The sequence below is a fragment of the Zootoca vivipara genome, chromosome 5 (genome assembly GCF_963506605.1).
Source record: "Zootoca vivipara chromosome 5, rZooViv1.1, whole genome shotgun sequence".
Taxonomy (NCBI): Eukaryota; Metazoa; Chordata; class Lepidosauria; order Squamata; family Lacertidae; genus Zootoca; species Zootoca vivipara.
In genome coordinates this window covers 63,348,648-63,364,100 of record NC_083280.1, presented here as the reverse complement: position 1 = coordinate 63,364,100, position 15,453 = coordinate 63,348,648, and the positions used below count along the sequence as shown (strand labels likewise).

The 15,453-nt window shown below is 42.6% G+C and overlaps 2 protein-coding genes across 2 annotated transcripts in view; one reads left to right on the top strand and one right to left on the bottom strand.

Moving 5' to 3' along the window:
- Positions 1 to 833, top strand: part of CC2D2B (coiled-coil and C2 domain containing 2B) — a 36,149-nt gene extending 35,316 nt beyond the window's left edge. The window contains exons 34-35 of the mRNA XM_060275201.1: positions 52 to 229; positions 645 to 833. Coding sequence (XP_060131184.1) covers positions 52 to 229; positions 645 to 833 — 367 coding nt within the window. The remainder of the gene's footprint in view (positions 1 to 51; positions 230 to 644) is intronic.
- Positions 834 to 846: 13 nt separating this feature from the next.
- CCNJ (cyclin J) lies at positions 847 to 14,611 on the bottom strand. Its single transcript, XM_035138455.2, has 6 exons — positions 14,410 to 14,611; positions 13,594 to 13,724; positions 8,404 to 8,614; positions 6,416 to 6,715; positions 6,156 to 6,315; positions 847 to 4,478 (listed from the first exon to the last, which is right to left on the bottom strand). The coding sequence occupies exons 2-6, from the start codon at positions 13,660 to 13,662 to the stop codon at positions 4,082 to 4,084; spliced, it is 1,137 nt and encodes a 378-aa protein (XP_034994346.1). The 5' UTR covers positions 13,663 to 13,724; positions 14,410 to 14,611; the 3' UTR covers positions 847 to 4,081.
- Between the last annotated feature and the right edge of the window lie 842 nt (positions 14,612 to 15,453).

Sequence of the window (15,453 nt, the reverse complement as noted above, 5' to 3'; positions counted from 1 at the left end):
TTCTTCTACTGTTTATGCTGCTACTTTTTTTTTTTTTTTTAAAAAAAACAGGATTGAAAAGACTTTGAAAAAGAAATTTATGGAATGGCGATCTCAGCAGCCAACTCGGTGGCATCGACAGTGTACCAGTGTCTTACGACAAATTCTCTCAAATCTAGAATTTAGAAATGGACAGACAGCTAGAGAAAAAGAAGAAAATAATTTGGAGGCTTTCCAAGAACATTACTGGGTTAGTGTTTATGCTACTAGATTATTGAAATGTCCTGTTCTCAGGGACACTCATTCCCATTATTTCTGCTCTTATAGAGGAATTGGATTTATGCAGTCAGGACTGAGCCACAGGCAGGCATCACTTAGCAGCTAGGCGCAAGGGTTCAGAGATAAGGGATCAAGCCCAAGATTTAGAGTTGAGGGGGCTAGTGCTCAGAGGTAAAGCCAGAACTCAGAACCAGAACTTCTTAATTATTTTACAAGGTGGCCTTGTTTTTATTGAAACAGACTTCAAACATGAAACACAGTGTTAAGGTACTGAAAAATGTTATAGAATTTGTACTTTCTAAAGTTTAATATCGTTGCTGAGCAAACATGCAACGTTTCATGTTTGACACAGTGATTATTTTATAATTTAGAAATTATTTTTGTAGGTTACAGGATTTCCTATTCAAATGCCGTATCTGGATCTACAGTCAATAACTGAAGCTGTTTATCAGACAGGAATTCATTCTTCAGAGGTTCCCAACACAGAATTCGCTCTTGCTGTGTATATTCATCCTTACCCAAATAACATGCTATCTGTCTGGATATATTTAGTATCTTTGGTACGCCATCAGTAAGCAGTACCACAAAACTCTTCAGGAATCAAGAATTTTAGTGCAGCCTTGAGGTGCTTGCTGGTTGTGATGTCTGAATGTTCACTCATATCAGCAAGTAGTAAGTTATGTCTTGAGATTCACATTGCTTTTGCAGAGATTATATCTTAAATGTTCCTCACATATTGCTTACTAGATATATGTAAAAATGCTGTTCGTTTGTAATTGTATTAACTTGTGCTTTCATTTACTTTCTGCAGTGGTAAACAGCATTAAAAAGATTTTAATAATCAGAAAATAAAAGCTTTCCTTGCACACATCTCTATATTGCAAGATTTAAATTAGCCAGATTCAAAATGTTATATTGCTGGTTCAAGGACTTGTGTTTCCAATGACTACCCAGCAAAAGCACCCTTGGATCAATATTCACCATGAAGCCAAGGGACCAAACCTCCTTTACCTTGGGATAATGTCTGAAATGGCATATTAACCAGGGATTTGGTTCATTCTGGAGACACTCCTGCATACCATCCTATGCTCAATAGTCTGTATCTTCCAAGTTTGTGGTTATGTATGTTTTGTATTTCCTTTAGTACAAGAGTAGAAATACATTGTTGAATAGCTGTAGAATTCTATGTTATCCTGTTAGCAATTGCCCTATAACCATGCTGATTTCAATGTGATTTCAGCATAAATAGCCTATAGTTCTATTGCTAGTTGTTTATAACCTAATACAGAAACATTTCCTGTCTTGCTTCCTCTCCTTCTTAGGAGAGGAGGATGTGTCAGTGGTGGAGTATAAAGTACAGACCTTTTTTTGCTATAGATGTTTTTTAAAAAAAGTATTTCCTGCCTATTTTGTTTGTAGAGTTAGCATATTAAAAAAACACATGCTGATACATACGGTATGGAATGAGCTCTATTCACTTGCTGCACTCAAATGCACACACCACTAGAGAGATGATTGCTCAAAACTAGTTTTATTTTTAAAATGAGTACATGGCACTCAGCTGGAATTTTTTTATTGTAGACATTTCTCTTGCATGACCACGACACATAATTCCTTTAGTCGGAATTTCAAGTAGTGTGTGGATTCAGTTGAGATTGACCAAACCCATTTTTATATATATATAAAAGAACTGGAAATGGTTCACAGTGCATATTCTATTGTCAATATCCTGCTAGTATGTCAAACTCAAAAGGCTAAATAATAAATAAATAAAAAATTCAGAGCAGAAAACCACAAACCCAATAGCACATAGTGGATCCTTTTAAGTCCGATGACTTAAATACAAGTAATACCCTATTACACATAGGCTTTGCTGTTAACTAATTACCCTCCCATAATTCCAGTGTTAATTATCAGCTAATGTTTGAGTGTACAGGCCTACAAAATAGATTTCTTTTGTATTAGTAACTCTAGTTTGCTGTCTCACACATGGAGGATGAAAATGAACCCAATGTAAAACAAAACAAAACAAGTAACCTGCTGTTATTTCAAGTCATGGATTACCACAAGACTGTACATTCAACATATTATTGAGGTAGTCAAACAATGAAGAGTCTTACATATAGTATTACAAACTAAGTTGAGTATCTTTTCCTTTCAGATGCATTCTGTAGTCCTTCATCCTCACATATTAAAGTGAAACCACCACAAATGATATCATCAGACCTCCACCTCTTCTATTTGTAACCTTCTCTCTGCCCCCTTAAAGGATAGCATGTGAGAGGAAAACAAGACAATACTTTTATCAAATTGGTGTTCTCAGAATGTTCCCTTCTCTCAAAAACTCCTCACATTTGTCAAAGACACTCTGAAAATATATTACGGTATAAAATAATTGCCTCAGAGGATTGTTTCTCCTCTAAATTAAAGAGTATTTTCTTGCAGCATATTCAGCTCTAGGAGAGCCTTTTCAACCAAGCAGTGCCATTTCTCTTCAAAGCACCAAGTGTTTGGGGGTGGTCCCTTTTGTGTGGAAAATCTGTGGCAATTTTTATATATACTTTCCCCTATCAACTCATACTATTCTTCTGAAAAGCTTAATCCATCCCTAGACATCATGAAGCAAGTGCTACCTTCTGCCTTCAACCATCATGGATTCCTTCTCCCATCTACATCAGATAGTAAGCTAGAGAAGATGTAAGGTGTTCACCCATTTGCCAATCTGTTTCGGGTATGAACCCAAGTATAAGAAATTAAATAGCTAAAAACTATCACCTTTCTGATAGTTATGCACTTAGCAGTCTTTGTAGGACTATCTAGTTCACATCAGAAAAATATCTGAATCACTATTAATACGATTGTAGAAACAAGAAGTGGTAGCTGTTCTGGTAGAGCCTGAGAACTTCAATCCCGTATCTGCTCTGCAACTATCATGTACAATGCTATGCTTCTTGAAAAGATTTCAATTGTACTTTCTCCCTATTTAAGTAGGAATTCATACAATTGGGGGGGATTTGGGTCATAAATAGTTGGTTACATAAACTAGGGGAAACAATATTCAGTTGGCTATGCTACAACATTGGTTTTGTTTGAAGATAGCACACCATTCTTCCCAATAGAAAGCACAATTTTAGATTAAGGGAGTAGTCTGGATGAGTATCTGAACTCCCTTTGGTATTTGCTATGGCCATTACCCTGAGTGAGAAACCCAAGAACACTACTTAAATGATATACACCAGTATCAAAGTAGTTTGATTATTCCCTGAGTTAGTATGACAGTTTAGCTCTAAAATGGTTTCAGCAAACACTAAAGCACTTTGAAGTATGAGATATACAAAAAAGTTAACCCAAAGGGCATTCTAACACAAAATCTCATCCAAAGATCTTGAACGAGAGCGGAACTGCCAATTTCAATCAAGAGGTTCTCTCCTCTCTCCCATTTAGCTCTCCATCTTGAAGGAAAGCATGGCACTTGGTGGAGTTTAAAGTCTTATTCAATACTGTATAGCGAAGGGTAGACGCAGTGGTCCCTTTAGAACCACACGGGATCATTCCTCTTCATGGGAAGACAAACTAAGCCAGTGCAGCAGTTTCTCAGCATCAATTTTAAGCGCAGGCTTCAACTGAACAAATACAACAGCTGTGAACGGGGAGTATTCCACCCTTCTCAGGTTATTAACACCTTACCAGTAGGTATAATCTCATATTAGCAGTTCCTGCAATTGAGTTACCTTTTTTTTAAAAAAAAAGTATTCAACTACTTCTCTGCTGTTAAGAGGAAAAAATAGAGGACTGTCCTCCTTGCAGCATTCTGCTGTAGTTATCACCTCTCAAAGCAGGGAGTAATGCAAGGATAACGTCCAGCGATCTGATAGCTTCGGTTGTAGGAAACACTTATACATGGCTTTACTTCTATGGGGACAGTTAGTGACATTCCAGCAGCCGTCTGTATATGACCTCTCGCCTGGACACCACCTTGTAAACCAGCTGGGCAAGTCTGCAGTGGATAAGACGACGTGTGGCCAGATGGCAGAATCTGCTGGCAGTTTTGCTGCTGCGCTGTTGGATGATACTGCTGAGGAGTCTGATGTGCTTGAACATACGGGGGTATGTGCTGCTGTGGAGGCTGTGTGGTTGTTTGAAATAAACTGTGCTGGGCCGCTTGAGAACCGTGCTGTCCTTTTTGCTTGTTGGCTTCTTTTACATCATTATCATGGGCTCTAGAATATAATATTAAAACCTTATTTTATTATCCATTTTAGAGAGGCTGGAAACCAGAACCCACCTACCCCATGTATGTATGTATGTACATGCAGGCATATTGGGGTGAGAGTATTTCTTCATATATCAAAGCCTACTTGATATGCATGGAAATTTCTGTGGGAAGAAACTGAGGATGTCTGTGTGGGGAGAGAAACACACACATATACAGGTGTGAACATTATTTACAATACTTTAGATCCTGGCCCCAGTTTCAACAACAATAGAACACAATAATATTCTCAGTATTCTGTTTCACTGACATTACCTCATGTAAAACAAATGTAACAAAGCACTTTACATCCTCGTAAAACAATTGGATTGGGGGGGGGGAGAGACTTGTCAGAAAATAAGCAGGCTTCTAAAACATAAGAACAGCATCTAAGGTTGATTTTAAAACAGGGTGTTTCTTTTTTTACATATGCAAAATTTGGTATTTTTGAAAAGCAGTAAAGTAAACCAGAGAAGGGGAATCTGTGGCTCTCGAGTTGTTCGGCTCCAGCTTACATCGGCCCGAATCAATATCACCAATGGGCAGGAGTTTCAGTCCAACAACTTCTAAAAGGCCACAGGTTTCCTATCCTTACAATAAAATATGCCTCAGAAGGTTAATGGCTATTAATTTTTCAATAGTATTTCAGTGTGCTTAATTTGCTCTGCATTCTGGTACCTTAAAGCTGCAATCCAAAGCGCTGTCATTTCTGAACATAACTTGTTGAAATCAATAGGGCATACATGCAAGACCATGAGTTTAGCAGCGGCAGGGCACTAAAAGGGTATACTTTAAGCAAATGAATTCATGAATGTTTAATCAAAAATAATAAGTTTAATGTTTATCACCATCTGGTGAGTATGAATGAAGCACAGAACTCCTAAGTCATCTTTACAACTTCCTGTATTTGACCTATTCTGGCTATTTTATGGATATCGTTAATTAGTTTTTATGCTGCTAAACATGTATGTTTCTGCTCTTTTGTTTTATTGTAGGTACATCGCCTTGGGTACTTCAGTAGAAAGATGACCAATAAGTGCACTGATAGAAGTCAGACAAGGTACTGTTTATGCAACTATTTCTAAGGCACCAAAGCCGCCATGAGCCAGATTTTCCTTGCAGTAAATGCAAATCAAAACTCCACAATAAAAAGCCTAAATAAAAATAGTTGTAAGAATAAAGCCATCATACAATTTCAGACCTTCTAAATTTAAAGTGGTGGATTGCAGGCTGAAGACAATGGATGCAGAGCGAGGCAGCACAAGGAGGGGGAAACCACATTCAAGTCAGAAGCCGATTTTGTCAAGTGGGTCCCAAGGAAGGCAAGATTAGAATGAAAGTCCCCTTAATAAAGGCACTTTGTACCTTAGCCAAAACACACGAGGTTGAATTCTGTGATAACTAGGATGAATTTCAGGCAGAAAAGGGGGAAATCATTGGGGGGAAATAATAAAATGTGGCAATTTTGTGAAAGCATTCAAGCTAAAAACAAATCAGTTGCCAGAATCAAGACTGACACCAGCATGACTACCAGTTTCTTCAAAGTGATCACAAGGCAAAACAAAACACATACAACCCTCTGCATTCCACCACTTGGGTGATTTAAACCCACACCATCAAGTTAGAGACTGCTTGAAAAACTTACACCAACAATCGTTCAATGCATGGCACCAGGAAATCCCAGGAGTACGCAGTAAGGCGATGGAGTCTTGCTGGCCACGTTGGAGAAAGACGCAAGATAATCCTTGAAGAAGCCACACATGCAGCAGCCACTAACGAAGGGGCATAATTTAAAAATGCATGATCTGGAGAGACATTGGAGGATCACGGTTAAGTCAAACACAGTATTAGCTGTGTAACCTAAGTAACTATGGGGGTCTTTAGAACAAAGCCATGAAAACGCACCTTGCAGGGATACTTCCAAAAAGTAGTCGGCATATTTTGCCATGTACAACTTTGTCTTGTCCAAGCAAACCATTGGCCATCCATCGTGAAGATCGGACTCGTGAACGGCAATGGAGAGGTAATAGTCAATGAAGTGAGCAGCTGTCGGGAGGCAGAGGTTCCACTGAAAGGTTTCTAGTAACAGCAGCTCCATGTGCAGCAAGTTCTGTTTGGTTAGTACCAGGTTCATGTTAGTCATACAACCCAAGCTGTTTAGCTGTTCAAGTTTAGGCACACTGTCTTCCTTCTCTTCAAATTTACCTTGAGGGAAATGAGAAGGTAAAATTCCATTACAGCATAGATACACAATAAAAACACATGTATGTATGTTTTAGCTCCTCATGGAGGAAGTGCAATGCCTCAAAAAGAAACAGATCAACATTATAAAATAATAATAATAATAATAATAATAATAATAATAATAATAATAATAGCAGCTGCTGCTGCTATACAACAGGGTTAGCCATCAGGGTGCCTTCCAGGAGTTGAAGCATAACCATCATCATTTTCAACCATTGATCAGGCTGGCTGAGGCTGATGGGAGTTGAACAACATCTGGAGAACAGCATGTTGTGCAGTCCTGCTACAGAGGATTAGCCAATTGCCACCACATCCTGCAAAAAGTTACAACTGGGATTCTGTTGCACTTGTAGTACCTTACATCACATCATAGTGAAAAGCTGCAAAGGTAGGTAATGGCATAAAGAGCATATATACTCTTTCTAATAAGGATAAAGGATATACATTTACAAAATCTATGGTAGATCTGGTCCTCAGTCTTAAAATTAAATATAGGTTGCTCATTTAGGTTGACGATATAAATGGATTTATTTATATTTTTTAAGGTTTTGACAAAAGCATTTCGAGTAGAGTCAAGGCAGATTTGGTTTGCCACTTCAGATATATTCACAGAGTAGAAAGCGATTGCTTTTTATTTGGGATGTATGCCATACTCAGTGCCACAGTATCTGAAATAACCAGTTTTGGTTTCCGTATTTTTGCAAATGTGATAGAGAGAGGATTCTGATGTGGACAACTAGGTATAGTATCGCAATATTTGAAATTCTGAGGTATTTCATCCTTTCTTAAATTCATGAAGTATATTGCTAAGTCAATTGTCCAAAAGCTTCTGAGGAATTCTGCTGCTCACCAAAGCCCTGTTCACAATTTACTCATTGGGACAGGGGCTGCTTTTAGCTCTACCCTTCATTACATTAGCTCTCTGCTGCAGAAGTTATGGTTTTCTTTCAATTTGTTGAGGATCCCGGCACAATCTGAAATGCTTCCTGCCTGGGGTTCCACACTGTGTAGTGAGACTCCACATGTAGAGCAGGCTCCCAATTTATAAGGTATGATCAAATGGCAGAGATGGGAGGAGTCACACAATTTGGGGGGCAGGTTTAAACAAAGCCCCAGTCACCTTGCTTTTGATGTGATTCGTACAGTGGAACCTCGGAAGCTGAATGTCTTTTAACTCCCAAATGTGTTGGCTCCCAAACGATCGAAAACCGGAAGGGATTGTTCCGGTTTTCGAACAATTTTCGGAAGCCGAACATCTGGCACGGCTTCCGCAGCTTCTGATTGGCCACATGATGCTTCTGCAGCCAATCAGAAGCCACACCTTGGTTTTGGAACTGTTCCGGAAGTCGAATGGGCTCCTGGAACAGATTAAATTCAAAAACCAAGGTATGGCCAGAGAGTAATGTGATATTAACACAGGACATGTGGATATAAGAATGAGATTGAACCTACATAGAACAGTGCTTGCTGAGAAACTGCCAAGGCCCTGTGTCTCCCTCACAATCCTTCAGTATCTTGCAGGGTGGTGTATTATTTATTTTTTTTGCATAGTTGTAGGACATGTAACAGACTGGAAAACTGAGGAGCTTTTAACCGAACAATGGGAAATATGATTTTCAAATCTGTTAATCCTGTTGCTTCATACTTACTTGCTAAAAGCAAACAGGAAAGAGCCACCACATGCAGCTGCTGAATGGATATGTCGTAACGGTCCATAAAGAGGTCCAGGAGATAAACAGCAAGATGGCGGGCAGCAGGGCAGAGCCTGAAGCGATTGCTCACAATGGCAATCAAGTCTGCAAAGTATCTTCTCAGATTTAACTGGGGGGACTGGCCTTTATAGGATGGAAGCTTCAGCTCCTAAGTGGAGAACAACAGGCACTTTAAAAAAGACAGCCACCACTACACAGGCATTGAAACTGACCAAAATTAAAGAAACTGAAATCAGTTTAGGAACCTAGGGTTTACAGTTTCTCTTATTTTTTCCCCTACTGATGACACCACACTCCAGATCTTGTGATGACTCCACTCGGATATTACATTTACAGTCGTACCTTGGATCCCGAATGCCCTAGAATTCAGACATTTTGGCACCCAGACGCCACAAACCCAGACGTGATTGTTCCGGTTTGCGAACAATCTTTTGGAATCCGAACATCCAACAGGGCTCCCGTGGCTTCTGATTGGCTGCAGGAGCTTGCTGCAGCCAATCAGAAGCCGCGATTTGGTTTTCAAATGTTTTGGAAAACAGACTTCCGGAACAGATTCTGTTCGACTTCCAAGGTACGACTGTATTTGTTGTTCTTATATCACTCCTTACCAGAGCAGCTAACTACAGTCTTAATAATCACAAATATAGGAGGAATTAAAATTATCAACAGTTCAAAAACAACCCTTTAAAACACAACCACATTCCTGCAGCACCCTAGAAGATAGTTGCCAAGGGTCTAAGATATATGTGTCCTGTAAGTAGGAGCAGAAGCACTTTTACACATTGCCTCCCAGTCCCTACTCACAAGTCAAGTCTAGCAGGATACCATGGTCAATGGTATGAAAAGTCACTGAGAAATCAAGGAAGAAGAACAGGGTCCAGGTAATCCGTTTCTTCCAAGAGTGCAAGAAGCTGGGCCGCCACAACCTTCCCTCCAAAGGGAAAGCCAGGTGGAAGTTGTCCAATAGCTCTGGGTGCACCGCTATCTCACATAGCCACACATACGCAACATCCTGCATGCATCCAAATTAGCTACAATGAGTGGTGGGTTCAAAATGCACTTATCATCCAGCCTGTTTCATCAACTGCAGCTCTTTCGAGCACCAGGGAATAGCACTGACTCCACAGCACTAGAAAGGACACTTTGTGTTGATGGCCTGCCACATCTCCCTAGACTAAGGCCTTGACAGAATCACTAGCTCCATATGCAAGAAAATTCCACTGACCATTCAGGAACCCACTGGATTCCATAGGTACCCAGAGGTGGGCCTTTTTTGTATTTTTATTTATTTATAACATAGCAGAGTATAACAGTAGGTGTCAAATAAAAGTAGAGAGATATCTAGAATCAAACATATAGGGACAAATTTCCATACCAAAATCAAACATAGCAACAAAATACCACAAGGTTCCAAGTAACACAAATGGATTTATGTTGTCCTGCACCTTATTACTGTAGTACATTATAAAAAGAGTCAGTTTTTGCACAAAAGCCTTATTTTGTTGTCTGTTCTCTCCGGTTCTCACCATATATATAAGGGATGTTCATAGGCCTTTCCATCCCTACCACCACCACCCAAACTGCTTTAGCCTTCAATCCTATTTCTTGTCACAGTGCTCACAAGGCAAAAGGCTTCAGCTAATCTAGAACAGTAGACAACCCTATGCATATGAGCAGCTGGACAGCCCACTACATGGGCTTCTATTACATTAGCAAGATTTGCCTATAATCATTGCTTTCACAACACCTCTGTGGTGGAAAGGGTTACTGGATCTCCAGCTCACAGCTGGACCAAGGGGAGGCAGCCAATTAGCACTCATCTGACTAGCAGACATGCCAGCACTTATCACCTCTCCAAACTTGTTTGCACAAAACAGATGCTATGATCCATCTATTAGTATGTAAGTACCCAAGAATTCACTGGAGCTAAGAATACACAATGCCAGCAAGTCTGTAGCCTAGGAAGTTATGAAAGATCATTACAATGAGCATTGGGTGTTGCTAGAACAGGGAAATTTTATCCAGCACTATATCTAAGGGCTCAAAAAAATTGGGCTCAGTCTGCAGAGCATGAGACTCTTAATCTCAGGGTTGCAGGTTCAAGCCCCAAGTTGGGCAAAAGATTCCTGCATTGCAGGGGGTTGGTCTCTTCCAACTCTACAATTCTATGATTCTAAGTGTTCTTGGTTTTCACAGGGAAAACCACAGATAAAATGCCTTGACATACAAAGGCCTGAATTTACTTTACTGCTCAGCTGCCTTATACTTTGTAGTTAAGGGTTAACTGCAAGAGTCGCTGCATTGGTTAGCTGACTCACAACAGTCAGCAAGGTAAGACATCACAGCTCAATGCTTTAAAAATAAACATAGGACAGAGAATCACTTCCACTGAAGACAAGACAAGTCTATAATTAAAGTAATCAAGAAGGAATATCCCCAAATAATAGTTTGGATTTAGTTTGCAGCAAAGAATGATTTACTGTGGAATAAATCCAGAATTTCAGGATCTTTTTTAGAAGGCACATCTGACTTCAGCTATCTTTCTTAGCTTACATTGGGATCAACAAAGGCTTTAAGAAGCTGGCGAGGGAGCAGAAAAATGGGATGGTGGTCACACAAACCACTCATGCTTCAAAACAGCTGCCAGGGCAAGTCCACTGGTTTAGTTTCAAAGAGAATGACACTTCAGTTGTCAGTAGAACTGAGCAGGGCAGCCCTGCTCCTGTTTGTGACCTATATGGGAATATGACTAAGGTGCTGTTCAGACAGATTAATGCTTAAAAGGGTGCAGTCCTAAGCACACTTACAAATATGTAAGTTCCGGTGCTTGTAAGTTCCGGTGCTTCCAGTTATATTTACTTCTAAGTAAATATGCTTAGAATAAGATAGAAAACTGCACGGTGCCCTTCTTCAAGAGAGAATTGACCAAGGTGTCATCCATATCCAGACTTTTACTCTTTCAGAACGCTGCTATAATTAAACATCATCAGCTGACATTTATAGCAGTGGTAACTGCTGAGAGAGCATTTGTACAACCAGAGGCAACTACACACACACACACACACACACACACACACACACACACAAAAGGGTTCAGAAATAGGTGGCAACTATTTATGAAATTAACATAACTGAATCAGTACAGTATATTAACTGGTAATTCCAGAAGAGTTGCCATCATTATTCCAGCGGGGGTTATGTGCCTTTAACAGTAGCATGAAAGGCAGAAATTCAACCACTGCACCGAAGTGATGAAAAGCTGCACCTGTTGAATTTCTACCCTGTTTAAAACCACAGGAGTCCTGCCAGAAACAGGTGTCAACACTTAACTCCAGAGCAGATAACGTGCATTTGTTTATTATTAAAAAGGATTAAACTTGCTAAAATCAAGTAGACATTCCAGATGGAAACCCAACATTTTAAGTTTGGCAGCCTACTGGTCCTTTGAGGAAGACTGCTGAATTTTTATTGAATGTCTAGGGGAAAGAGACAAATAGAGCTAATGGGATGGCAATTTCCGACTAGGATCTATTCTATAGCACTAGCCAGCTGTCTAATGTCCCTTTAACAACTACTATGACGACCCAGCCTCTCCCACAGTTGTTCCTACTGCCCAGCAACCCACTATCACATTTTCATCATTCTTTATGTAGTTCCCATGAAACTCTGGCTCAATAGCCCAGTTAAACAGCCTGGAACTTCCACATAGCTCAACAGGCTTTGGGACAAGGCATCTGAAGTTGTCTTGATGATGATGATATATTTCCCAAAAAAGGAAATCCCTTTTGTATAGAAGGTAGAATAAAGCCTTTTTTGATCAGGGATGAGTCACTTTGGGAAAAGCCAAGACTAAACAGGTTCTTACAATTCCTGAATGAGTAGAGGGAAAATAAACAGGTCCCTCAATGAAGTCACTATCTGAATAAGAGTTTCATCTCCACATGCTGTTCAATTAAGAAAGTAAAGCTGATCAAGCAGAAGAAAAGTTTCAATGAACTCTTTGAAGACAATGCAAAGTATATTATCCTTTGTTTCTATAGGTGCTGGAAAGCACTTTGCGTGAAACCTTTGACTCAGCCACCCTTCCTGATCCTCAGAAGGAACATTTCAGACTCCTTTGCAAAAGCAACAGGTCCAGTTTCAAATGCTCACTAATATACATACCGGTACATCTGGCAGACACCGTGACTCAAAAGACTGCCAGCCAGACACAGATCTGTGAGATCTAAGTTTCATCTCTCCCAGAGATATATAATGCAGCCTGAAGCAAGTTGCGTGGCCAGTCTGGGATGTTTACCTTAGGCCCCAGTTCAGAGAAAGGTGAAGTCTGATCCTAGGCAGTTTTAGGACACCAGCTTGGAGTCTAACTTTGCTTCCATGAACAGAATACTGTACATGGAACATTGCTTTGGCAACTTTTCCCTCCCTCCCCAGTCTCCTCCAAAAACTGTTCCTGGTGGCTGGGAAGCCCTGGTACACCATTCTGGGTGCACATGAAAGTTGACAGAGTTGTCCTGTCCCATGAGAGAACAAAGCAGCTTAGGAATTAAAGCCACTGGAACCAATGGGATTTAGTGTACCTAAACTTTATGGTGCAACCCTATGAGTGTCTACTCAGAAGCAAGCCCCATTCAGTGGGAAATACAAGGCAGGTTATCAAGATGGATTTAAAGCACAACTAACTTTCAGGGCATCGGGGCCTCTGAAGCAAGTCCCCCCTGAATTCCCAACAAGCATGTAGTTAGTTTCCCCATCTGCACATGAACAGATTAGCAACTTCACTCCTGCAACAGCCCTATGAGCGAACACAAGTAAGACTATGAAATCCATCTGGAGGTAAACGGGCGGCCCATACTAGGGCACGGCCTTCCTGCAAAATGTAAACGCTGGGGACAAAAGAGTGAAGGCAGGAAGCCGTTTGATGCGCCCAATGTGGGGTGGGAGGAGGACAGAGAAAGAGCAGCAGGCAGCTGTTTCACCCTGTCACTCAAAAGAAGCAAACTTGATTCTAGCACTGAGCAGCCCGAGACCTACCTTCACCCGGAGCAATTCTGATTTGGAAGAGGAGAGTTTAAAAAAAAAAGTGGGAAAAGGGGGTAGAACACGATCGTGCCCTGATCGAGTTACCTTGTAACGAAGCGCTTGGTGGATGTCGGCAGCGAGCTGTCCTTTCCACCACTGCCCCTCTAGCTCCATGGGACAGGGTGAGGCGGCCGGGAATCAGCAGCGGGCGGCGGCAGCAGCAGCAGCACCGAAGCCTGCACAGGAGAAGGAGCGGAAGCAGCCCCGGCTCAGACCCCCTTTTCCAGGGCCGCCGCTTGCGCCCAGTTAGAAGCAACCGGGCAACTGCTCCCCACCCCGCCCCGCCGAGCCACGGGAACTCCGCGATCCCCTCCCCGCTCTCTTTCCAGGGAGGGAGGCCGGCCGGCCGAGGGAGCTGCGCTTGGGACCACGCAGCTGATCCCACTCAATGCATGTCGAGAGACAGGCGCGCAGGGGATCCTCGGGGGCGAGCAAGAGAGATCGAGCTCGGAGTTTTTGGTGCCGCTCCCGATCGCCCGTCGGATCCCCCTGGTGGGAAGCGGGGAGCCTGGGGTTGCATTAAAGGGCAGCCAGCCCTCCTCCTGGCGGCACCCGGGGATCGGGAAGCGCGGTGGGCGCCCAGCTGAGCTTCGGAGGAGGAGGAGGACGTCTTGGCCTCTTGACAAGGGCTGCGGGGAAGAGCGAGCGCCGGCCACGTCCTCCACGCCCAAGACCGTCCCGCAGCAACTGCCAACTTTCCTCCTCCTTGTGGAAAGCGAGAGCGCAGCGCCAGATGAAGCTACAACAAAGGGCTTGACACGCTTCCTCCGTCTGCTGCCCGAGCTTGCCTCTGGAGAGTCCCTTATCCTACTCCTTCTTCGGAGCTCCGCGCAGCCCCGCCGCCTCCTTCTCTCCACTTACCCGGAGTTTGCCCAGTTCCACTTCTCTCTTTACAGCCCCCGGGCCAGCAAGAGATCCACCTCGGGCATCTCCCCGGGCATCGCACCGACTCGAACGCAGATCTGCAGCAGCAGCCTCAGGCTCGGCATCCCGCGGGAGCTGCGCCCGTCGCCCGTCGCCATCCGGCGGAGCTTCTCCCTCCGTCCATTGTTAAAGGGGCTCAGAGAGCGACTCTGTATACAAAGACAGCGAGCCGGACACATGCGGCCGCGCCTCCGCCAATCGGCGCTCGCCTTACAACTCCGCTCCGGCCGCGCGCTCCAATCAGCGCGCGCCATCCACTCCCTTACCCCCGCCGCTGCCATATGCGCTGGAAGTTTTTGGGCCAATTGGATTGCCGTAGGCCGCTCAGACTTAAAACAGCAAAAGCGAAAAGAGAGGAGGCGGCGGGCGGGGAGTCACGTGGCCTGGTTTGGGGGCAAGTGGTTTTAGGTGCGCTCGGGTAAAGGTCGCCTTGCGTGGAATGATTTTTTTTTTTAAATGTTCAAGGCGGGGATCTGTAAACGACTCGAGTCATTGTCCGGGGCTGGCGGGGGACGTCTTGCGCGTTGTGAAAGTGTGTTTTGAACAAGTTTGAATAAGCGTATATGCTTATCAGTTTAGAAAAGGTTGGGTGCGGAGAACAGCCAGGATCGAATAAGGGGATCGATCGTGATAAGAGGAGTGGAGGCTGCATTGATCAAGGGTCAGAGACCTTGTCTGATGGCCTTCTTTGCTCCTCTCCTTTCCCTTCTCTAGCTGCTGGGAATCACTTGATGGCTGTCTTTCTCAGAACACACTTCCTAAATTCAGTTGCACTGGTGCAACGTTTGGCATTTTGCTAAACCACTCGGTTAATTGATAATTTGTAGAGCTCAGAAACATGAAAGTTGTGTGACTCAATGCAAACCATGTTTAATGCATGATATTTAATTAGCAACCTCAAACTGGGATGCCTTGCCTAATAGTCTGTAGATATTATTTCAGGTGGCTCTGCAGAGTAAAGAGAGTTGGGCTGCATCCTTT